Here is a 25557-nt window from a genome sequence, read left to right as displayed (position 1 = left end):
TGCTTTCTCCCGGAGTCCTTGACTTCACGTCTCATGGGGTCATCGGACCCTATGAGACGGCATAGATCCCATCTGCCTGATGGATCGTCTGGGTCGTGGAATTCCTGCTCATGACTACGCCACTGTCCTGTTGAGACTCCGCCCACTGTTGAGACTCCGCCCACTCCTCCCCACCGCCATCTGCCTGATGGATCGTGGAGGTCTCCATCGTGGAATATGCCTACTATGAACTATTCATACACTGTCATATTCATTGAATGTATTTTAACTCTAAATCTGTCCTTCTGTACACATTACATCTATTGCATCTGTCCATCCTGGAGAGGGATCCTCCTCTGTTGCTCTCCTCCAGGTTTCTTCCTTTTCCCCTGAAGGGTTATTTGGGAGTTTTCCTGGTCCGATGTGAGGTTTTGGGGCAGGGATGTCTGTGTACAGATTGTAAAGCACTCCGAGACAAATTTGTAATTTGTGAAATTGGGCTATACAAATAAACTGAATTGAATTGAATGTTATGTTTGCGGAAAATGAGTCCAAGTGGGAGGAGGTAGATGATAAACAGGATAGGACCAAGGACAGAGCCCTGGGGAACACCGGAGGAGAGGGGGGAGGGGCGTGATGTGAATGATTTTAACTGAATGAACTGAGTACGGCCAGAGAGATATGAGTGAAACCATGAAAGGGGTGTGTCTGAAATTCCAATGGAGGCTAGTCGGTCAAGGAGGATGGAGTGGGAGATGGTGTCGAAGGCGGCGCTCAGATCGAGGAGGATGAGGATTGATAATAGTCCAGAGTCCGCTGCCATGAGGAGGTCATTTGAGATCTTGATGAGGGCTGTTTCTGTGACGGGGGCGAAAACCGGACTGGAACTGTTCATAGAGGTTATTGTTGGAGAGGTGAGTCTGAATCTGAGATGCCACTGTTTTTTCTAGGATTTTAGAGAGAAATGGTAGGTTAGAAATGGGACGGAGGTTATTGAAAATGTTGGGGTCTAAACCAGGTTTCTTGAGTATTGGAGTAACAGCAGCAGATTTGAGAGGTGATGGGACAGAACCAGAGGGGAGGGGGGAGTGGATGAGGGCTGTCATCAGGGTACCAGAGGGGGGAGGAGTGGATGAGGGCTGTCATCAGGGTACCAGAGAGGAGGAGGAGTGGATGAGGGCTGTCATCAGGGTACCAGAGAGGAGGAGGAGGAGTGGATGAGGGCTGTCATCAGGGTACCAGAGGGGGAGGAGTGGATGAGGGCTGTCATCAGGGTACCAGAGAGGAGGAGGAGTGGATGAGGGCTGTCATCAGGGTACCAGAGAGGAGGAGGAGGAGGGGATGAGGGCTGTCATCAGGGTACCAGAGGGGAGGAGTGGATGAGGGCTGTCATCAGGGTACCAGAGAGGAGAGGAGGAGTGGATGAGGGCTGTCATCAGGGTACCAGAGAGGAGAGGAGGAGGAGTGGATGAGGGCTGTCATCAGGGTACCAGAGGGGAGGAGTGGATGAGGGCTGTCATCAGGGTACCAGAGGGGGAGGAGTGGATGAGGGCTGTCATCAGGGTACCAGAGAGGAGAGGAGTGGATGAGGGCTGTCATCAGGGTACCAGAGGGGAGGAGGGAGGAGTGGATGAGGGCTGTCATCAGGGTACCAGAGGGGAGGAGTGGATGAGGGCTGTCATCAGGGTACCAGAGGGGAGGAGTGGATGAGGGCTGTCATCAGGGTACCAGAGGGGAGGAGGAGTGGATGAGGGCTGTCATCAGGGTACCAGAGGGGAGAGGAGTGGATGAGGGCTGTCATCAGGGTACCAGAGGGGAGGAGTGGATGAGGGCTGTCATCAGGGTACCAGAGAGGAGGAGGAGTGGATGAGGGCTGTCATCAGGGTACCAGAGAGGAGGAGTGGATGAGGGCTGTCATCAGGGTACCAGAGGGGAGGAGTGGATGAGGGCTGTCATCAGGGTACCAGAGAGGAGGAGGAGTGGATGAGGGCTGTCATCAGGGTACCAGAGGGGAGGAGGGAGGAGTGGATGAGGGCTGTCATCAGGGTACCAGAGGGGAGGAGTGGATGAGGGCTGTCATCAGGGTACCAGAGAGGAGAGGAGGAGTGGATGAGGGCTGTCATCAGGGTACCAGAGGGGAGGAGTGGATGAGGGCTGTCATCAGGGTACCAGAGGGGAGGAGTGGATGAGGGCTGTCATCAGGGTACCAGAGAGGAGTGGATGAGGGCTGTCATCAGGGTACCAGAGGGGGAGGAGTGGATGAGGGCTGTCATGAGGGTACCAGAGGGGGGAGGAGTGGATGAGGGCTGTCATCAGGGTACCAGAGGAGGAGGAGGATGAGGGCTGTCATCAGGGTACCAGAGGGAGGAGGAGTGGATGAGGGCTGTCATCAGGGTACCAGAGGGAGGAGGAGTGGATGGAGGCTGTCATCGGGGTACCAGAGGGAGGAGTGCATGAGGGCTGTCATCAGGGTACCAGAGAGGAGGAGAGGGATGAGGGCTGTCATCAGGGTACCAGAGGAGGAGGAGTGGATGAGGGAGGAGGGATGAGGGCTGTCATCAGGGTACCAGAGAGGAGGAGGAGGATGAGGGCTGTCATCAGATACCAGAGAGGAGGAGGAGGGGATGAGGGCTGTCATCAGGGTACCAGAGAGGAGGAGGAGTGGATGAGGGCTGTCATCAGGGTACCAGAGAGGAGGAGGAGGGGATGAGGGCTGTCATCAGGGTACCAGAGGGGAGGAGGAGGAGGGCTGTCATCAGGGTACCAGAGAGGAGGAGGAGGGGATGAGGGCTGTCATCAGGGTACCAGAGAGGAGGAGGAGTGGATGAGGGCTGTCATCAGGGTACCAGAGAGGAGGAGGAGTGGATGAGGGCTGTCATCAGGGTACCAGAGAGGAGGAGTGGATGAGGGAGGAGGAGGATGAGGGCTGTCATCAGGGTACCAGAGAGGAGGAGGGATGAGGCTGTCATCAGGGTACCAGAGAGGAGGAGGAGTGGATGAGGGCTGTCATCAGGGTACCAGAGAGGAGGAGGAGGATGAGGGCTGTCATCAGGGTACCAGAGAGGAGGAGGAGGATGAGGGCTGTCATCAGGGTACCAGAGAGGAGGAGGAGTGGATGTGAGCTGACATCAGGGTACCAGAGGAGGAGGAGTGGATGAGGTACCAGAGAGGAGGAGGAGTGGATGAGGGCTGTCATCAGGGATGAGGGCTGTCATCAGGGTACCAGAGAGGAGGAGGAGTGGATGAGGGCTGTCATCAGGGTACCAGAGAGGAGGAGGAGTGGATGAGGGCTGTCATCAGGGTACCAGAGAGGAGGAGGAGGGGATGAGGGCTGTCATCAGGGTACCAGAGGGGGAGGAGTGGATGAGGGCTGTCATCAGGGTACCAGAGAGGAGGAGGAGGGGATGAGGGCTGTCATCAGGGTACCAGAGGAGGAGGAGGGGATGAGGGCTGTCATCAGGGTACCAGAGAGGAGGAGGAGTGGATGAGGGCTGTCATCAGGGTACCAGAGAGGAGGAGGAGTGGATGAGGGCTGTCATCAGGGTACCAGAGAGGAGGAGGAGTGGATGAGGGCTGTCATCAGGGTACCAGAGAGGAGGAGGAGTGGATGAGGGCTGTCATCAGGGTACCAGAGAGGAGGAGGAGTGGATGAGGGCTGTCATCAGGGTACCAGAGAGGAGGAGGAGTGGATGAGGGCTGTCATCAGGGTACCAGAGAGGAGGAGGAGTGGATGAGGGCTGTCATCAGGGTACCAGAGAGGAGGAGGAGTGGATGAGGGCTGTCATCAGGGTACCAGAGAGGAGGAGGAGTGGATGAGGGCTGTCATCAGGGTACCAGAGAGGAGGAGGAGTGGATGAGGGCTGTCATCAGGGTACCAGAGAGGAGGAGGAGGGGATGAGGGCTGTCATCAGGGTACCAGAGAGGAGGAGGAGTGGATGAGGGCTGTCATCAGGGTACCAGAGGGGAGGAGGGGATGAGGGCTGTCATCAGGGTACCAGAGAGGAGGAGGAGGGGATGAGGGCTGTCATCAGGGTACCAGAGAGGAGGAGGAGTGGATGAGGGCTGTCATCAGGGTACCAGAGAGGAGGAGGAGTGGATGAGGGCTGTCATCAGGGTACCAGAGAGGAGGAGGAGTGGATGAGGGCTGTCATCAGGGTACCAGAGAGGAGGAGGAGGGATGAGGGCTGTCATCAGGGTACCAGAGAGGAGGAGGAGGATGAGGGCTGTCATCAGGGTACGAGAGAGGAGGAGGAGTGGATGAGGGCTGTCATCAGGGTACCAGAGAGGAGGAGGAGGGATGAGGGCTGTCATCAGGGTACCAGAGGGAGGAGGAGGATGAGGGCTGTCATCAGGGTACCAGAGGAGGAGGAGTGGATGAGGGCTGTCATCAGGGTACCAGAGGGAGGAGGAGGATGAGGCTGTCATCAGGGTACCAGAGAGGAGGAGGGATGAGGGCTGTCATCAGGGTACCAGAGAGGAGGAGGAGGGATGAGGGCTGTCATCAGGGTACCAGAGAGGAGGAGGAGGATGAGGGCTGTCATCAGGGTACCAGAGAGGGAGGAGGAGTGGATGAGGGCTGTCATCAGGGTACCAGAGAGGAGGAGGAGGGGATCAGGGCTGTCATCAGGGTACTAGAGGGGAGGAGGAGGATGAGGGCTGTCATCAGGTACCAGAGAGGAGGAGGAGGGGTTGAGGGCTGTCATCAGGGTACCAGAGGAGGAGGAGGGGATGAGGGCTGTCATCAGGGTACCAGAGGGGGGAGGAGTGGATGAGGGCTGTCATCAGGGTACCAGAGAGGAGGAGGAGGGAGAGGGCTGTCATCAGGGTACCAGAGGGAGGAGGAGGGGATGAGGGCTGTCATCAGGGTACCAGAGAGGAGGAGGAGTGGATGAGGGCTGTCATCAGGGTACCAGAGGGGAGGAGGAGTGGATGAGGGCTGTCATCAGGGTACCAGAGAGGAGAGGAGGAGTGGATGAGGGCTGTCATCAGGGTACCAGAGGGGGAGGAGTGGATGAGGGCTGTCATCAGGGTACCAGAGAGGAGGAGGAGGGGATGAGGGCTGTCATCAGGGTACCAGAGAGGAGGAGGAGGGGATGAGGGCTGTCATCAGGGTACCAGAGAGGAGGAGTGGATGAGGGCTGTCATCAGGGTACCAGAGAGGAGGAGGAGTGGATGAGGGCTGTCATCAGGGTACCAGAGAGGAGGAGGAGGGGATGAGGGCTGTCATCAGGGTACCAGAGAGGAGGAGGAGTGGATGAGGGCTGTCATCAGGGTACCAGAGAGGAGGAGGAGGGGATGAGGGCTGTCATCAGGGTACCAGAGGGGGAGGAGTGGATGAGGGCTGTCATCAGGGTACCAGAGGGAGGAGGAGTGGATGAGGGCTGTCATCAGGGTACCAGAGAGGAGGAGGAGTGGATGAGGGCTGTCATCAGGGTACCAGAGAGGAGGAGGAGTGGATGAGGGCTGTCATCAGGGTACCAGAGAGGGAGGAGGAGTGGATGAGGGCTGTCATCAGGGTACCAGAGAGGAGGAGGAGTGGATGAGAGCTGTCATCAGGGTACCAGAGAGGAGGAGGAGGGATGAGGGCTGTCATCAGGGTACCAGAGGGAGGAGGAGTGGATGAGGGCTGTCATCAGGGTACCAGAGAGGAGGAGGAGGATGAGGGCTGTCATCAGGGTACCAGAGAGGAGGAGGAGTGGATGAGGGCTGTCATCAGGGTACCAGAGAGGAGGAGGAGTGGATGAGGGCTGTCATCAGGGTACCAGAGAGGAGGAGGAGGGGATGAGGGCTGTCATCAGGGTACCAGAGGGGAGGAGGAGGAGGGCTGTCATCAGGGTACCAGAGAGGAGGAGGAGGATGAGGGCTGTCATCAGGGTACCAGAGAGGAGGAGGAGGGGATGAGGGCTGTCATCAGGGTACCAGAGAGGAGGAGGAGTGGATGAGGGCTGTCATCAGGGTACCAGAGAGGAGGAGGAGTGGATGAGGGCTGTCATCAGGGTACCAGAGAGGAGGAGGAGTGGATGAGGGCTGTCATCAGGGTACCAGAGAGGAGGAGGAGTGGATGAGGGCTGTCATCAGGGTACCAGAGAGGAGGAGGAGATGAGGGCTGTCATCAGGGTACCAGAGAGGAGGAGGTGGATGAGGGCTGACATCAGGGTGCCAAAGAGGAGGAGGAGGGGATGAGGGCTGTCATCAGGGTACCAGAGAGGAGGAGGAGGGGATGAGGGCTGTCATCAGGGTACCAGAGAGGAGGAGGAGTGGATGAGGGCTGTCATCAGGGTACCAGAGGAGAGGAGGAGTGGATGAGGGCTGTCATCAGGGTACCAGAGAGGAGGAGGAGTGGATGAGGGCTGTCATCAGGGTACCAGAGAGGAGGAGGAGTGGATGAGGGCTGTCATCAGGGTACCAGAGAGGAGGAGGAGTGGATGAGGGCTGTCATCAGGGTACCAGAGGGGGAGGAGTGGATGAGGGCTGTCATCAGGGTACCAGAGGGAGAGGAGGAGTGGATGAGGGCTGTCATCAGGGTACCAGAGAGGAGAGGAGGAGAGGAGGAGTGGATGAGGGCTGTCATCAGGGTACCAGAGGGGGAGGAGTGGATGAGGGCTGTCATCAGGGTACCAGAGGGGGAGGAGTGGATGAGGGCTGTCATCAGGGTACCAGAGAGGAGGAGGAGTGGATGAGGGCTGTCAGATGAGGGCTGTCATCAGGGTACCAGAGGGGAGGAGGAGGAGTGGATGAGGGCTGTCATCAGGGTACCAGAGGAGGAGGAGTGGATGAGGGCTGTCATCAGGGTACCAGAGAGGGAGGAGTGGATGAGGGCTGTCATCAGGGTACCAGAGAGGAGGAGGAGTGGATGAGGGCTGTCATCAGGGTACCAGAGAGGAGGAGTGGATGAGGGCTGTCATCAGGGTACCAGAGGGGGAGGAGTGGATGAGGGCTGTCATCAGGGTACCAGAGAGGAGGAGGAGTGGATGAGGGCTGTCATCAGGGTACCAGAGAGGAGGAGGAGTGGATGAGGGCTGTCATCAGGGTACCAGAGGGGAGGAGTGGATGAGGGCTGTCATCAGGGTACCAGAGGGGGAGGAGTGGATGAGGGCTGTCATCAGGGTACCAGAGAGGAGGAGTGGATGAGGGCTGTCATCAGGGTACCAGAGAGGAGGAGGAGTGGATGAGGGCTGTCATCAGGGTACCAGAGAGGAGGAGTGGATGAGGGCTGTCATCAGGGTACCAGAGAGGAGGAGTGGATGAGGGCTGTCATCAGGGTACCAAAGAGGAGGAGGAGGGGATGAGGGCTGTCATCAGGGTACCAGAGGGGAGGAGGAGTGGATGAGGGCTGTCATCAGGGTACCAAAGAGGAGGAGTGGATGAGGGCTGTCATCAGGGTACCAGAGAGGAGGAGGGTGGATGAGGGCTGTCATCAGGGTACCAGAGGGAGGAGGAGTGGATGAGGGCTGTCATCAGGTACCAGAGAGGAGGAGGAGGATGAGGCTGTCATCAGGGTACCAGAGGGGAGGAGTGGATGAGGGCTGTCATCAGGGTACCAGAGAGGGAGGAGGGATGAGGGCTGTCATCAGGGTACCAGAGGAGGAGGAGTGGATGAGGGCTGTCATCAGGTACCAGAGAGGAGGAGGAGGGATGAGGGCTGTCATCAGGGTACCAGAGGAGGAGTGGATGAGGGCTGTCATCAGGGTACCAGAGAGGAGGAGGAGTGGATGAGGGCTGTCATCAGGGTACCAGAGAGGAGGAGGAGGAGTGGATGAGGGCTGTCATCAGGGTACCAGAGAGGGAGGAGTGGATGAGGGCTGTCATCAGGGTACCAGAGAGGAGGAGGAGTGGATGAGGGCTGTCATCAGGGTACCAGAGGGGAGAGGAGGAGGGGATGAGGGCTGTCATCAGGGTACCAGAGAGGAGGAGGAGTGGATGAGGGCTGTCATCAGGGTACCAGAGAGGAGGAGTGGATGAGGGCTGTCATCAGGGTACCAGAGAGGAGGAGGAGTGGATGAGGGCTGTCATCAGGGTACCAGAGAGGAGGAGGAGTGGATTAGGGCTGTCATCAGGGTACCAGAGGGAGGAGGAGGGATGAGGGCTGTCATCAGGGTACCAGAGAGGGGGGGGTGGATGAGGGCTGTCATCAGGGTACCAGAGAGGAGGAGGAGTGGATGAGGGCTGTCATCAGGGTACCAGAGAGGAGGAGGAGTGGATGAGGGCTGTCATCAGGGTACCAGAGAGGAGGAGTGGATGAGGGCTGTCATCAGGGTACCAGAGAGGAGAGGAGGAGTGGATGAGGGCTGTCATCAGGGTACCAGAGGGGGAGGAGTGGATGAGGGCTGTCATCAGGGTACCAGAGAGGAGGAGTGGATGAGGGCTGTCATCAGGGTACCAGAGAGGAGGAGGAGGGGATGAGGGCTGTCATCAGGGTACCAGAGAGGAGGAGGAGTGGATGAGGGCTGTCATCAGGGTACCAGAGAGGAGGAGGAGTGGATGAGGGCTGTCATCAGGGTACCAGAGAGGAGGAGGAGGGGATGAGGGCTGTCATCAGGGTACCAGAGAGGAGGAGGAGGAGGGATGAGGGCTATCATCAGGGTACCAGAGAGGAGGAGAAGTGGATGAGGGCTGTCATCAGGGTACCAGAGAGGAGGAGGAGGGATGAGGGCTGTCATCAGGGTACCAGAGAGGAGGAGGGATGAGGGCTGTCATCAGGGTACCAGAGAGGAGGAGTGGATGAGGGCTGTCATCAGGGTACCAGAGAGGAGGAGGAGGGATGAGGGCTGTCATCAGGGTACCAGAGAGGAGGAGGAGGGGGATGAGGGCTGTCATCAGGGTACCAGAGAGGAGGAGTGGATGAGGGCTGTCATCAGGGTACCAGGAGAGGAGGAGGGATGAGGCTGTCATCAGGGTACCAGAGAGGAGGAGGAGGAATGAGGCTGTCATCAGGGTACCAGAGGAGGAGGAGTGGATGAGGGCTGTCATCAGGGTACCAGAGAGGAGGAGGAGTGGATGAGGCTGTCATCAGGGTACCAGAGGAGGAGGAGGGATGAGGGCTGTCATCAGGGTACCAGAGAGGAGGAGTGGATGAGGGCTGTCATCAGGGTACCAGAGGGAGGAGTGGATGAGGGCTGTCATCAGGGTACCAGAGAGGAGGAGGAGGAAGTGGATGAGGGCTGTCATCAGGGTACCAGAGGGAGGAGGAGGATGAGGGCTGTCAGGGTACCAGAGAGGAGGAGGAGTGGATGAGGGCTGTCATCAGGGTACCAGAGAGGGAGGAGGGATGAGGGCTGTCATCAGGGTACCAGAGAGGAGGAGGGTGGATGAGGGCTGTCATCAGGGTACCAGAGAGGAGGAGTGGATGAGGCTGTCATCAGGGTACCAGAGGGAGAGGAGTGGATGAGGGCTGTCATCAGGGTACCAGAGGGGAGGAGTGGATGAGGGCTGTCATCAGGTACCAGAGAGGAGGAGGAGTGGATGAGGGCTGTCATCAGGTACCAGAGAGGAGTACCAGAGAGGAGGGGAGGAGGAGGAGGAGTGGATGAGGGCTGTCATCAGGGTACCAGAGGGGAGGAGGGAGGAGTGGATGAGGGCTGTCATCAGGGTACCAGAGAGGAGGAGGAGTGGATGAGGGCTGTCAGGTACCAGAGAGGGAGGAGAGGATGAGGGCTGTCATCAGGGTACCAGAGAGGAGGAGGATGAGGGCTGACACCAGGGTACCAGAGAGGAGGAGGAGGGGATGAGGGCTGTCATCAGGGTACCAGAGAGGAGGAGGAGTAGATGAGGGCTGTCATCAGGTACCAGAGAGGAGGAGGAGTGGATGAGGGCTGTCATCAGGGTACCAGAAGAGGAGGAGGATGAGGGCTGTCATCAGGGTACCAGAGAGGAGGAGGAGGGATGGATGAGGGCTGTCATCAGGCACCAGAGAGGAGGAGGAGTGGATGAGGGTCATCAGGGTACCAGAGAGGAGGAGTGGATGAGGGCTGTCATCAGGGTACCAGAGAGGGGAGGAGGAGGGATGAGGTCATCAGGGTACCAGAGAGGAGGGATGAGGGCTGTCATCAGGGTACCAGAGAGGAGGAGGAGGGATGAGGGCTGTCATCAGGGTACCAGAGAGGAGGAGGAGGATGAGGCTGTCATCAGGTACCAGAGAGGAGGAGGAGGATGAGGGAGGAGGAGTGGATGAGGCTGTCATCAGGGTACCAGAGGGGGAGGAGTGGATGAGGGCTGTCATCAGGGTACCAGAGAGGAGGAGTGGATGAGGGCTGTCATCAGGGTACCAGAGAGAGAGGAGGAGTGGATGAGGTTGTCATCAGGTACCAGAGAGGTGAGGGCTGTCATCAGGGTACCAGAGAGGAGGAGGATGAGGTCATCAGGGTACCAGAGAGGAGGAGGTGGATGAGGCTGTCATCAGGGTACCAGAGGGAGGAGGAGTGGATGAGGGCTGTCATCAGGGTACCAGAGAGGGATGAGGGCTGTCATCAGGGTACCAGAGAGGAGGAGTGGATGAGGCTGTCAGAGGAGTGGATGAGGTACCAGAGGAGGAGGAGTGGATGAGGGTCATCAGGGTACCAGAGGGAGTGGATGAGGGCTGTCATCAGGGTACCAGAGGGGAGGAGTGGATGAGGTCATCAGGGTACCAGAGAGGAGGAGTCATCAGGGTACCAGAGAGGAGGAGGAGGAGGGCTGTCATCAGGGTACCAGAGAGGAGGAGGATGAGTGCTGTCAACAGGGTACCAGAGGAGGAGGAGGGATGAGGGCTGTCATCAGGTACCAGAGGGAGGAGGAGTGGATGAGAGAGGGGAGGAGGAGTGGATGAGGGCTGCCAGCAGGCTACCAGAGGAGGAGGAGGATGAGGGGCTGTCATCAGGGTACCAGAGGAGGAGGAGTGGATGAGGGCTGTCATCAGGGTACCAGAGAGGAGGAGGAGGATGAGGGCTGTCATCAGGGTACCAGAGGGGAGGAGGAGTGGATGAGGGCTGTCATCAGGTACCAGAGGGGAGGAGGAGGATGAGGGCTGTCATCAGGGTACCAGAGTGAGGAGGAGAGGATGAGTGCTGTCATCAGGGTACCAGAGGGGGAGGAGGAGGATGAGGCTGTCATCAGGGTACCAGAGGGGGGAGGAGTGGATGAGGGCTGTCATCAGGGTACCAGAGAGGAGGAGGAGTGGATGAGGGCTGTCATCAGGGTACCAGAGGGGAGGAGGAGTGGATGAGGCTGTCAGGGTACCAGAGAGGAGGAGGGATGAGGGCTGTCATCAGGGTACCAGAGAGGAGGAGGAGGATGAGGCTGTCATCAGGGTACCAGAGAGGAGGAGGAGTGGATGAGGGCTGTCATCAGGGTACCAGAGAGGAGGAGTGGATGAGGGCTGTCATCAGGGTACCAGAGAGGAGGAGGAGTGGATGAGGGCTGTCATCAGGGTACCAGAGAGGAGGAGGAGTGGATGAGGCTGTCATCAGGGTACCAGAGGGAGGAGGGATGAGGGCTGTCATCAGGGTACCAGAGAGGAGGAGGAGTGGATGAGGGCTGTCATCAGGGTACCAGAGAGGAGGAGGAGTGGATGAGGGCTGTCATCAGGGTACCAGAGAGGAGGAGGAGTGGATGAGGGCTGTCATCAGGGTACCAGAGGGGGAGGAGTGGATGAGGGCTGTCATCAGGGTACCAGAGAGGAGGAGTGGATGAGGGCTGTCATCAGGGTACCAGAGAGGAGGAGGAGTGGATGAGGCTGTCATCAGGGTACCAGAGAGGAGGTGTGGATGAGGGCTGTCATCAGGGTACCAGAGGGGAGGAGGAGTGGGTACCAGAGAGGAGGAGGAGGATGAGGGGTACTACCAGAGGGAGGAGGAGGGATGAGGGCTGTCATCAGGGCACCAGAGGGAGGAGGAGTGGATGAGGGCTGTCATCAGGATACCAGAGGGAGGAGGAGTGGATGAGGGCTGTCATCAGGGTAGCAGAGGAGGAGGAGGATGAGGGCTGTCATCAGGGTACCAGAGGGAGGAGGAGTGGATGAGGGCTACCAGAGAGGGGAGGAGGAGTGGATGAGGGCTGTCATCAGGGTACCAGAGAGGGAGGAGGAGTGGATGAGGGCTGTCATCAGGGTACCAGAGAGGGGAGGAGGAGTGGATGAGGGCTGTCATCAGGGTACCAGAGAGAGGAGGATGAGGCTGTCATCAGGGTACCAGAGGGGAGGAGGAGGATGAGGGCTGTCATCAGGGTACCAGAGGAGGAGGAGGATGAGGGCTGTCATCAGGGTACCAGAGAGGAGGAGGAGGGATGAGGGCTGTCATCAGGGTACCAGAGAGGAGGAGGAGTGGATGAGGCTGTCATCAGGGTACCAGAGGGAGGAGTGGATGAGGGCTGTCATCAGGTACCAGAGGGAGGAGGAGTGGATGAGGGCTGTCATCAGGGTACCAGAGGAGGAGGAGGACATCAGGGTACCAGAGAGGAGGAGGAGTGGATGAGGGCTGTCATCAGGGTACCAGAGGGGAGGAGGAGTGGATGAGGGCTGTCATCAGGGTACCAGAGAGGAGGAGGAGGAGGGCTGACATCAGGGTACCAGAGGAGAGGAGGAGTGGATGAGGGCTGTCATCAGGTACCAGAGAGGGGAGGAGTGGATGAGGCTGTCATCAGGGCACCAGAGGGAGGAGGAGTGGATGAGGGGCTGTCATCAGGCACCAGAGGGGAGGAGGAGTGGATGAGGGCTGTCATCAGGGTACCAGAGAGGAGGAGGAGTGGATGAGGGCTGTCATCAGGGTACCAGAGAGGAGGAGGAGTGGATGAGGGCTGTCATCAGGGTACCAGAGAGGAGGAGGAGGGGATGAGGGCTGTCATCAGGGTACCAGAGAGGAGGAGGAGTGGATGAGGGCTGTCATCAGGGTACCAGAGGGGGGAGGAGTGGATGAGGGCTGTCATCAGGGTACCAGAGAGGAGAGGAGGAGTGGATGAGGGCTGTCATCAGGGTACCAGAGAGGAGGAGGAGGGGATGAGGGCTGTCATCAGGGTACCAGAGAGGAGGAGGAGGGGATGAGGCTGTCATCAGGGTACCAGAGAGGAGAGGAGGATGAGGGCTGTCATCAGGGTACCAGAGAGGAGGAGGGGAGGAGGTGGATGAGGGCTGTCATCAGGGTACCAGAGAGGAGGAGGAGTGGATGAGGGCTGGGCTGTCATCAGGGTACCAGAGAGGAGGAGGAGGAGGATGAGGCTGTCATCAGGGTACCAGAGAGGAGGAGGAGTGGATGAGGGCTGTCATCAGGGTACCAGAGGGGAGGAGGAGTGGATGAGGGCTGTCATCAGGGTACCAGAGGGGGAGGAGTGGATGAGGGCTGTCATCAGGGTACCAGAGAGGAGGAGGAGGAGTGGATGAGGGCTGTCATCAGGGTACCAGAGAGGAGGAGGAGTGGATGAGGGCTGTCATCAGGGTACCAGAGAGGAGGAGGAGTGGATGAGGGCTGTCATCAGGGTACCAGAGGGGAGGAGGGATGAGGGCTGTCATCAGGGTACCAGAGAGGAGGAGGAGTGGATGAGGGCTGTCATCAGGGTACCAGAGAGGAGGAGTGGATGAGGGCTGTCATCAGGGTACCAGAGAGGAGGAGGAGGGGATGAGGGCTGTCATCAGGGTACCAGAGAGGAGGAGGAGTGGATGAGGGCTGTCATCAGGGTACCAGAGAGGAGGAGTGGATGAGGGCTGTCATCAGGTACCAGAGAGGAGGAGGAGTGGATGAGGGCTGTCATCAGTACCAGAGGAGGAGGAGGATGAGGGCTGGCATCAGGGTACCAGAGGGGAGGAGGAGTGGATGAGGGCTGTCATCAGGGTACCAGAGAGGAGAGGAGGAGTGGATGAGGGCTGTCATCAGGGTACCAGAGGGGGGAGGAGTGGATGAGGGCTGTCATCAGGGTACCAGAGAGGAGGAGGAGTGGATGAGGGCTGTCATCAGGGTACCAGAGAGGGAGGAGGAGGATGAGGGCTGTCATCAGGTACCAGAGAGGAGGAGGAGTGGATGAGGGCTGTCATCAGGGTACCAGAGAGGAGGAGGAGTGGATGAGGGCTGTCATCAGGGTACCAGAGAGGAGGAGGAGTGGATGAGGGCTGTCATCAGGGTACCAGAGAGGGAGGAGGAGTGGATGAGGGCTGTCATCAGGGTACCAGAGAGGAGGAGGAGTGGATGAGGGCTGTCATCAGGGTACCAGAGAGGGGAGGGAGGAGTGGATGAGGGCTGTCATCAGGGTACCAGAGAGGAGGAGGAGGATGAGGGCTGTCATCAGGTACCAGAGAGGAGGAGGAGGATGAGGTACCAGAGAGAGGAGGAGGGATGAGGGCTGTCATCAGGGTACCAGAGAGGAGGAGGAGTGGATGAGGGCTGTCATCAGGGTACCAGAGAGGAGGAGGAGTGGATGAGGGCTGTCATCAGGTACCAGAGAGGAGGAGGGTGGATGAGGGCTGTCATCAGGGTACCAGAGAGGAGGAGGAGTGGATGAGGGCTGTCATCAGGGTACCAGAGAGGAGGAGGAGTGGATGAGGGCTGTCATCAGGGTACCAGAGAGGGAGGAGTGGATGAGGGCTGTCATCAGGATACCAGAGAGGGGAGGAGGAGTGGATGAGGGCTGTCATCAGGGTACCAGAGGGAGGAGGAGTGGATGAGGCTGTCATCAGGTACCAGAGAGGAGGAGGAGTGGATGAGGGCTGTCATCAGGGTACCAGAGAGGAGGAGGAGTGGATGAGGGCTGTCATCAGGTACCAGAGAGGAGGAGGAGGATGAGGGCTGTCATCAGGTACCAGAGAGGAGGAGGAGTGGATGAGGGCTGTCATCAGGTACCAGAGGGAGGAGGAGGATGAGGGCTGTCATCAGGGTACCAGAGAGGAGGGGGGAGAGGAGGAGGAGTGGATGAGGGCTGTCATCAGGGTACCAGAGAGGAGGAGGAGTGGATGAGGGCTGTCATCAGGGTACCAGAGAGGAGGAGGAGTGGATGAGGGCTGTCATCAGGGTACCAGAGGGGAGGAGGAGTGGATGAGGGCTGTCATCAGGGTACCAGAGAGGAGGAGGAGTGGATGAGGGCTGTCATCAGGGTACCAGAGGGGAGGAGGAGTGGATGAGGGCTGTCATCAGGGTACCAGAGAGGAGGAGGAGTGGATGAGGGCTGTCATCAGGGTACCAGAGAGGAGGAGGAGTGGATGAGGGCTGTCATCAGGGTACCAGAGAGGAGGAGGAGTGGATGAGGGCTGTCATCAGGGTACCAGAGAGGAGGAGGAGTGGATGAGGGCTGTCATCAGGGTACCAGAGGGGGAGGATGAGGGCTGTCATCAGGTACCAGAGAGGAGGAGGAGTGGATGAGGCTGTCATCAGGGTACCAGAGAGGAGGAGGAGTGGATGAGGGCTGTCATCAGGGTACCAGAGGGAGGAGGAGTGGATGAGGCTGTCATCAGGTACCAGAGAGGAGGAGGAGTGGATGAGGGCTGTCATCAGGGTACCAGAGAGGAGGAGGAGTGGATGAGGGCTGTCATCAGGGTACCAGAGGGGGAGGAGTGGATGAGGGCTGTCATCAGGGTACCAGAGAGGAGGAGGAGGGGATGAGGGCTGTCATCAGGGTACCAGAGAGGAGGAGGAGTGGATGAGGGCTGTCATCAGGGTACCAGAGGGGAGGAGGAGTGGATGAGGGTCATCAGGGTACCAGAGAGGAGGAGGAGTGGATGAGGCTGTCATCAGGGTACCAGAGGAGGAGGAGGAGGATGAGGGCTGTCATCAGGGTACCAGAGAGGAGGAGGAGGATGAGGCTGTCATCAGGGTACCAGAGAGGGAGGAGGAGTGGATGAGGGCTGTCATCAGGGTACCAGAGAGGAGGAGTGGATGAGGGCTGTCATCAGGGTACCAGAGAGGAGGAGGAGTGGATGAGGGCTGTCATCAGGGTACCAGAGAGGAGGAGGAGTGGATGAGGGCTGTCATCAGGGTACCAGAGAGGAGGAGGAGTGGATGAGGGCTGTCATCAGGGTACCAGAGGGGAGAGGGAGGAGTGGATGAGGGCTGTCATCAGGGTACCAGAGAGGAGGAGGAGGATGAGGGCTGTCATCAGGGTACCAGAGAGGAGGAGGAGGAGTGGATGAGGGCTGTCATCAGGGTACCAGAGAGGGGAGAGGAGGAGTGGATGAGGGCTGTCATCAGGGTACCAGAGGGGAGGAGGAGTGGATGAGGGCTGTCATCAGGGTACCAGAGGGGAGGAGGAGTGGATGAGGGCTGTCATCAGGGTACCAGAGGGAGGAGGAGGATGAGGGCTGTCATCAGGGTACCAGAGGGGAGGAGGAGTGGATGAGGGCTGTCATCAGGGTACCAGAGAGAGGAGGAGTGGATGAGGGCTGTCATCAGGGTACCAGAGGGGAGGAGGAGGAGTGGATGAGGGCTGTCATCAGGGTACCAGAGGGAGGAGGAGGATGAGGGCTGTCATCAGGGTACCAGAGGAGGAGGGATGAGGCTGTCATCAGGATACCAGAGGGGAGGAGGAGTGGATGAGGGCTGTCATCAGGGTACCAGAGAGGAGAGGAGGAGGGGATGAGGGCTGTCATCAGGGTACCAGAGAGGGGGAGGAGTGGATGATAGCTGTTATCAGGGGTAGCAGAGAGGGGAGGGAGGTTATGACCAGGGAGGATGGGAGGGGGTCGAGTTGGCAGGTGGATGGCTTGGAAGTCTGGATGAGTTTTGATAAAACGATGGCAGAGGGGAGTTGGAAGCAGGATAGAGGTACAGAGGGGGGGGGGAATAAAAGTAGAAGGACAACAGGACGTATGAGGGGTCAGTTGCTGATGGATGGCAGCTATTTTAGTGTTAAAAAATGACATTTGGGAGTTACAGTGTTTAGTGGAGTAGAAGTGAGGGGGAAGGGAATCGGGGCGGAATGAATTGTTGACCACAGAGAAAAGGGTCCTGGTGTTCCTGGTGGTCCCAGCACCAGCAGTGATTTTGTTTGTAAAGTCTTGTGATTTGGCTGAGGAGAGGGCATCTTTGTACAGGAGGATGTGGGCATGGTGCATCTGTTTATGAATAGTGAGTCCGGTTTTGGTGGAAAGCCTCTCCAACTGACGTCCTTGGCTTTCAACTGGCGGAGGAGGGAGAACCAGGGGGCCGAGGGGGGGAACGAGACCGTCCGGGTTCTGAGGGGAGCAAGTGAGTTGAGCAGAGTCTGGAGACTCTCATTGTAAAGATGAACCAGATGGTCCGAGGTGTGTGAGGGGGTGATGATGGGGAAACTGTCAATGCCTGTTGTGAGGTCAGCTAGATTAATGTTTGAGATGTGGAGAAAGGATATGACACGTAACTGTTTGAATTTGGATAATGTTAAACTTAAATTAAATAAAATAAGCATGTGGTCGGAGATGGGGAGATCGACAGCAGAGCAGTTGAGGGGAGTGAGACCAGAGCAACAGACCAAGTCCAAAATGTGACCTTTAGAGTGGGTGGGGAAGTGAATATGTTGTAGGAGACCAAAACTGTCCAAGCAAAAAGTGAAGTCCTTAGTGAGGGGATGATTAGTGTTGTCCATGTGAATATTCAGATCGCCCAACAGAATTATGTTGGGAGACAGTGAACAGATGTGTGTGAGAAGTGTGGTGAATTCATTGATGAAGTCCTTATTTGGTTTGGGTGGGCGGTAAATGTTGACTAAAACGGTTGGAGTCGGACCATTCAGTTGTAGAGCCACAGATTCGAATGTCTGGGATACTGGCAATGATACTGATGAGACCTTCCAAGTCTCGCGGTGAAGTATCGCGAGACCTCCTCCTCTTCCGTGAGACGGTGTGTGTAAACAAACCCAGGTGGAACAGACTCGCTCAGCTGAGAGAAGTCGTCAGGGGTTTGCCACGTCTCAGTCAGGCAGAGAAAGTCCAACTTGAGGTCTTGGAGTAGTTGTCCCTTGCCTGAGAGGGAACGGATGTTGAACAATCCAAAGTTGACGTCAGAGTGTTGGTTGAAGCTAACGTTAGCCGACCTGGCTAGGCTGGCTAACGTGGTGTGGTCCACCTTCCGCGGGTGTTTCTCGGAGGGTGGCGGGTTGAGGACCAGAATGAGTTAATGGCAGTGGAGTTATCGATGCGGTGGTATCGTCCCGCTCCGCGGTGAATGTACCTCCGGCGGGGGTGGCGAGCGGTGTCCGGGAAGTGGTATAGTGTAGGCGGAGGAGCAGATCGGGTGGAATCTGAATTGGAGGAGCCCGCTCAAGTAGTGGATCAGTGAGACTGGGAGTATACGGCGAAGGACGACAGCCCACAGGAGCACAGCTCACAGCTTGGTAGATCCACATGATCCACGGACAGATGTTCACGAAGCAGCGAGCAGGTAGTAGGACGACAAACTGCAAAAAAATTTAACTAAACTTCAAACGGCTTGACAGCATGGACGGATTAAGAAACCACGGGCCCCTGGGCCTGACGTGTCAAGGGCCCCCCACCCGCAAAAGTAATAATAATAATGAAGTAAAAATAAAATATAATTTTAAAAAACATCGCTAACAAAACAGTCCGTATGGAACAACGATACCGAGCTGAGCAGACAACATAACGCAATTATATGACCATGACATGAATGACTTAAGCCTAGCATATACCGGCTATGGCGCATCGTGTCATATCATCATATCAATACAAAGTTAATAACAGCTACTTCACGCAGAGGCTCTGGATTAGGGGCCCCCTGAGCTCACGGGCCCCTGGTGCCGGTAGGCTCGTTCGGTAATCCATCCCTCAGTAGGACTATCGGGGCCCTGTTAACCCTAACCCTAACCCTAACCCTAACCACATGAATGACTTAAGCCTAGCATATACCGGCTACGGCGCATCGTGTCATATCATCATATTCATATCAATACAATGTTAATAACAGCGACGTCAGCGGGCTCAGCCCAGGGCCCCTGAGCTCATGGGCCCTGGGCCTGGGCCCGTAGGTCTGGTTAATCCATCCCTGCTTGACAGTAAGCCCAGGATAGAGACTAGTAGTACCACGTTCGCCAGGAGTAGGTGGTCTGCTGCAAACTGTGCAAAAAATCGTAGAAAACGTTAAAAATATAAATCAACCGGAGAGCAGCAGCTCGACGCGCAGCGGTCACTCCCGGAAGTAATCAATGTGTTCTCACCGCAGGCCGCCGGGCCGTGGGTCCGCCGCCTGCGCCTGGTGAAGCGATCCACACACCAGCACTGACCGCTGCTGCTGTGGCACTGATGAGCCCTGAAGTACCCGCCCTCACCACAGGAGGGCGGGTCCTGACCTACACACACACACACACACACACACAAGGAATCAGGCTAAGACGCTGTGTGTGTGTGTGTGTGTAGGTCAGGACCCGCCCTCACCACAGGAGGGCGGGTCTGACCACACACACACACACACACACAAGGAATCAGGCTAAGACGCTGTGTGTGTGTGTGGTAGAGTCAGACCCGCCTCACCACAGGAGGGCGGGTCCTGGATACACACACACACACACAAGGAATCAGGCTAAGACGCTGTGTGTGTGTGTGTGTGTAGGTCAGGACCCGCCCTCACCACAGGAGGGCGGGTCCTGACCTACACACACACACACACACACACAAGGAATCAGGCTAAGACGCTGTGTGTGTGTGTAGGTCAGGACCCGCCCTCACCACAGGAGGGCGGGTCCTGACCTACACACACACACACACACACACACACACACACACAAGGAATCAGGCTAAGACGCTGTGTGTGTGTGTGAGAACAGACCCGCCTCACCACAGGAGGGCGGGTCCTGACCTACACACACACGCACACACACACACACACACACACACAAGGAATCAGGCTAAGACGCTGTGTGTGAGTGTGTGTGCGTGAGTATGTGTGAACAGACCCGCCCTCCTGTGGTGAGGGCGGGTCCTGACCTACACACACACACACACACACAAGGAATCAGGCTAAGACGCTGTATGTGTGTGTGTGTGTGTGTTTGTGTGTGAGTAAGTGTGTGTGTGTGTGCATTCTTGTATGTGTGAGTATGTGTGTGTGTGTGTTTGTGTGTGTGTGTTTGTGTGTGTGTGTGTGTGTGTGTGTTTGTGTGTGTGAGTATGTGTGCATTCTTTTTATTCAGCTTTTCACATGTTTGCAATCATAGACAATACAGTATACTCTGTACGCCTTCTGTAGTTAACCGTCAGATCACATTTAAATATTTTTGGGTAATACAGAGGCAGGCCTCACTGACCTTCAAGTAAACATGCTATAGCATAAAAACACACACAAAATAAAAAAAATAAAAATAAAAAAAAATGAAGAAAAAAAAACACACAAAATTATGGGGTGAACCTGAAACTTATTCAAACAAGGGGGGTATTAAAATATAAAAATATATATATATATATCATATATATATATATAAATAAAGAGTCCCTTCTAGACAAATGATGGTCGTATTGGTGTAACATAGATTATCCATTTTTCCCATCTAGACAAAAAGACTCCCTGTTGCAGTCTCAAAGCAAGGGTTATCCTCTCCATCTTAAAAATGTCATACACAATATCAATCCACTCATCCAAAGTAGGTTTTCCTGGTTTTAACCACATTCTGGTGATTGCCTTCTTGCAAGCAGCACTCAGGATTCTAAACAGATATCTGTCTTTAGAGGAAAACATTTCTAGTGGTAAAACACCCAAATATAACGTTTCGAATTTAAATGAAATATCCACCCGAAAAACTTTTTCTAACACTCCATGAACCTGCTGCCAGAAAGGACTCAAAGATGTGCAAGACCAGAATATATGGAAATGGTTTGCCATAATGCATCCACACTGTCGCCAGCATGCAGAGGAATTAGTGTAATGTCTCTTCTGAGCTGGAGTAATGAAAAACCTTATGAGGTTTTTCCAACAAAACTCTCGCCATGAGGTTGAACTTGACGTTTTCCATTGCATCTCACATAAATTCTCCCAGTCTTCTTCCTCCAGAACTAAATTTCCTTCCTTTCCCATTTTTGTTTTACATACAGCGAGTTACCTTTTGTTTCTTGTAAACTCCTATAGATTTTGAAACAGCTTTGTTGGAGCCCTCAAGATAGGCATCTTTAAAAAACTTTTAACAAAGTGTTATCCCAGTGCACTTGTATGCTTCCTCTGTATTGTATCAATGTAATGTCGAACTTGAAGGAACCTGTAGAAATCATCACTTTTCAGATCAAACTGCCCTTCAGATTCTGGAAAGCTGTTCATGGACCCCTTGTGAAGAAATGTGCAGTAGGCTGTCAGGCCTTTGAAGACCAACACTTGAATCTTGCATCCCATCTTCCAGGTAGAAATTCTGGATCATACACACACCATCTTAAAACCTTTACAGCCTCCCTCAAGTGTTTTTGAGTTACCAGTCTATTCCACACCTTAAGCGACAGACAGATCCATGGGTTTTTCAGTTTGATTAGTTTATTCATCAAGACCTTATCCCCAATCGCAGCTTGAATTGGAAATTCCTCTGATATAGCACTCTCCATCTCCTTCCACCTAGCAACGTACTTTGGATTGCACCAGCATATTAATGGTCTCAATTGAGCCGCAATATAGTAACTTTAAACATGGGAGTGCGACACCACCCTTGGTTTTAGCCAATTGTAGACTCTGATATTTAAATCTTGGCTTTCGTCCCTGCCAAATGTACCTTGAGATAAGTTTATCCCATTCCTGAAATTGTTGGTCAGATAGTTCCAGTGGAAGGGACTGAAGAGATACAGCAGTCTCGGCAAAATAACCATTTTAACCGATTCAATGCGTGAAATAAGACTGAGAAAAGGAACAAGGTCCCATCTCCTTATGTCTTCCCTAATTTTTGGTTCAAAGGTAGATAATTAAGTAAAAAAAGTTTTGTCAAATCTATTGGAATATTTACTCCCAAGTACTTAATGAATTCAGCATCCCACCCAAATGTATAGTTTTTCTTCATATTTACTGAGGGGCAGTACTTAAAACTCAGAATTTGTGTCTTCAAAACATTCAATTTATATCCAGAGAAGGATCCATATTGTTCCAAAGTTGAAAATAACTGGACCAGAGATTGTTCTGGACTGGATAGATACACCAATATGTCATCAGCAAATAAAGAGATCTTTTGCTCCACCCCATTCATTACTATTCCTTGATACTGTTATTTTGAATAATCCACTGGCTCAGAGGTTCGATAAAGATCGCAAACAAGAGAGGGCTAATTGGACAGCCCTGTCTGCTCCCGCCCAATGGGAAGGAATTTGAAACGGCTCCATTAATTTTGATTCTCGCCTGGGTCTATCGTATAAAGCCTGTATAGTTTTTATAAAGCTACTGTGAAATCCAAATGTGTCTAAAATTCTAAACAGGAAGGTCCAATTTACACAATCAAATGCTTTTTCTGCATCTAACCCAACTAATACTGCTTCCAAATTACTTTCAGTTATATGGTTAATTATATGTAATGACCTTCTGATACTATCATGGGTTTGTCTTTCTTGTACAAATCCTGTCTGATCAAGGCTAATAATTTGTGGTAATAACCTCTATTCGTTTGGCTAGTATATGGGTAAAGATTTTGTAATCCTGGTTCAACACGCTAATTGGCCTAAAATTACTGCATTCAGTTTTATCCTTTCCCTCTTTTGGAATAAGGATATGACTGCTTCCTTCCAGGAGGGCGGATAATGTTCTCCTTAAGTACCCAGTTAAAGGTAGACTGCAACATAGATACCAATGACCTTCCATCACCTTGTACCATTCCGAGGAAACCTGCCTGGGCCTGGGGCCTTATTTGATTTAAGATGTGCTATAGCTAAACTAATTTCTTTCTCTGTTATTTCAACTACCATCTGACTTCCCTGCTCACTAGTCAGTTTAGGCAGCTGTATCCCCCTGAAGAAAGCCTCCATTTTCTCCCCATCAATTTGAGGTTGGGAGTATAGCTTTCGATAATATACTTCAAAACAATTTTGTATTTCTTTTAGTTTATACTGTATGGAATTAGTAATAGGATTTTTAATTTTATTAATTGAATTCTCTGCTTGTTGTTTTTTCAGCCTATAGGCTAATAATTTACTGGCTTTTCCTCCTCCTTCATAGTATTTCTGTTTGGTGAAAATTAACTTTTGTATATCTTAGTGTAAATTCATTTATTTAATTCCTTTTCTTTGGAGCAATCCTCTTATTGTCTGATCATTTGAATCTTTATGATTTTGTTCCAATTGTTTTAATTCTCCTTGTAACTCATCTAACTCTTTTGCTTGGCTCTTTTAAAGCGAGCACTGTATCCAATTATCTGCCTCAAGCACAGCTTACATGCGTCCCACAGTATTGAGGGAAACTTCACCATTATCATTTTGTTCCAAGTACTCAGTGATATCCTTCTTCATTTGGTCCTCATATTATTCAGTAAATATGTATTTAATCTCCATAACGTGTTTCTTTGATCCTGCTCCAGATTAAATTTTAAATAAATAGGGCAATGATCTGAAAGGTCCATGATCCCCATGTCGCAGCCCCCCACCCTGTGCAAATCTTTACCAAAGGTTAGAAAATAATCAATCCTTGAATAAACCAAATGTGGATTAGAAAAAAGTATAGTCCCGCTTGAGGGATTTATTTCTCCAGACATCTACCAAACCAATATCCTCCATTGCCAATTTGAATTTCTTGTTTATCAGCTTGGGCTGCCTAATATGCACATTTGAAGAGTCCAGTATAGGATTCAATCTTATGTTTAGATCACCCCCACAGATTAGGACCCCCTGAGTTTCTGCTATAATTAAATCAATATCTGTTTAAAAAAAGTCCAATCTGAATTAGGCGGAGCATAAACATTCAGAAGGGAAACCAATGAACCATCTAGATTTCCTCTTACTAATATATATCTCCCCTCTGTGTCCTTTTTTTCAAACGTAGGTTCAAAACTAATATTATTGGAAATTAATATTACCACCCCCCTCCTGTGGCCAGCCGCATATGATGATGAGTACTGATGTTTAAAGCCTAGTCTTCTTAATTTAGCATGCTCTGTATCCGATAGATGCGTTTCCTGCAAGAAAGCCACCTCAACTTTATCTCTTTTTAGTTTAGTTAATATCTTACTTCTCTTGATGGGGTTTACAAGACCATTCACATTATATGTTGCCATTTTAACCACTTGCATTCAGAGTTTAATTAGGACAATATTAGTAATAAATACCAACCCAAGTTATTACAGGTAACGAAAGATTTATCATAGGTAACACCCCAAAGACTGCAAAGAACTGCAGCAAACACTGTAACAAAATAATAATAAAAGGAAAAATTTTTTAAAAAAAAGACTTCCAACTGTGGGGTCATCATATTGACCCTGATTAAGCCCTGATGGTGATAGGGCTCTAAAGTAAAGCCTCCCCACCTGTAAAGTGGGAGAGGGCCTTCATATCCTACTTCCATGTTGTTATCCATCTGTCGGCTGCATGGCTGAAGATTAATACCCCGACCCTTTCAGAATATTCTGAGTTTTATAGCCTGTACATTGTTTCTTTATTGTGCAGAACGTGATTATAGTCTTAAATCTCTCTTGTAGAAACCAGCTCTTCGGCTTCCTCCACTGCAAACAAGAACTCACCCATTTGTCGGGAAACAGCAGCTTGCAGTTCACTTTCATTCACGCTGAGTCCTTGTGCCTAAAGGCCGCTAGCTTCTCCTTGTAGTTGACGTTCCTGGCGGCTCTGTCCAGGGTCCCCGGTCTCTTGCTGGTGCGCCAGGTCATTCGCTGGATCTGTTCCAAAAGTGAATCTGGGTGCTTAATGACCGACACCGGGAGCCCCCTCTTTGCCATATCCTCAGTCGCTTCCTCCGCCGATCCGTATACGACAATTCCCTCCTCATAGAAGACTCTGAACCTGGCCGGAAACGGGGTTTGAAATCTTATCTTCCTCTCCCTCAGGACCATTTTCGCTTCTACATACGCCTTTCGCTTTCTCAAAACATCAGGCGCATAGTCGTGATCCAGGTTAACCTTCCTTTCGAGATGTTGAAATCCTCGCTTTTGCCAGGCTAGTCTCTGCAATTCTTCTTTCGTCCTGGAGCTTGACATTTTGACGACGATAGACCTCGGTGAGACTTCCCAGGCGGCTTGCATCAGGCGCGGTGCGCCTCTCAACTCGTAGTTCAAAGGTAGCCGGAGGTCCAAACCCTCCTCAGCAAAGCCTCCACAAGGTTCCCATCGACGGGAATTATCCTCCGCTCCTCTTTAACGCCGTGGATTCGGATATTTTCCGTCTTGATCGACCTTCCAGGTCTGTTAGCTTAGCATCCAGATGCACCTGTAGTTGTAGCAGCTCGCCACCACCTCCTCCGCCACCTGTAGCCGTGTTTCCGCTCTTCAATCCGCCCTTCTGCCTCGGCAATTCTCATGTTAGTCTTGTTTATTTCTTTATGAATCTCTTTCAGCTGCTGGCCGTTATCTTTCCTGAACTCTCTCAATTCTTTCAATATGAGGCTCATGTCCGCCTCCCGCTTCGTCTTCGAGGTGCGTTGGAGTGTCGCTTCCAGCACCGCTGCTAGCAGAGGAAGCTAGGCTAGCTCCGTCACCGTCAACTAACTCAGTCTGCATTGGTTTTTTACTCTTTTTTGGAGGCAT

At 53.6% G+C, this 25557-nt stretch overlaps 1 protein-coding gene across 1 annotated transcript in view; it reads right to left on the bottom strand.

Annotated features, from left to right (window-relative positions):
* LOC130190294 (testican-3-like) overlaps positions 1 to 25557 on the bottom strand; it is a 35643-nt gene that overhangs the window by 1664 nt on the left and 8422 nt on the right. The window contains exon 6 of the mRNA XM_056409617.1: positions 19078 to 19209. Within this exon, the coding sequence (XP_056265592.1) occupies positions 19078 to 19209 (132 nt within the window). The remainder of the gene's footprint in view (positions 1 to 19077; positions 19210 to 25557) is intronic.

Source organism: Pseudoliparis swirei, chromosome 24, assembly GCF_029220125.1.
Source record: "Pseudoliparis swirei isolate HS2019 ecotype Mariana Trench chromosome 24, NWPU_hadal_v1, whole genome shotgun sequence".
Taxonomy (NCBI): domain Eukaryota; kingdom Metazoa; phylum Chordata; class Actinopteri; order Perciformes; family Liparidae; genus Pseudoliparis; species Pseudoliparis swirei.
This window is presented reverse-complemented; position numbering and strand designations above follow the sequence as displayed.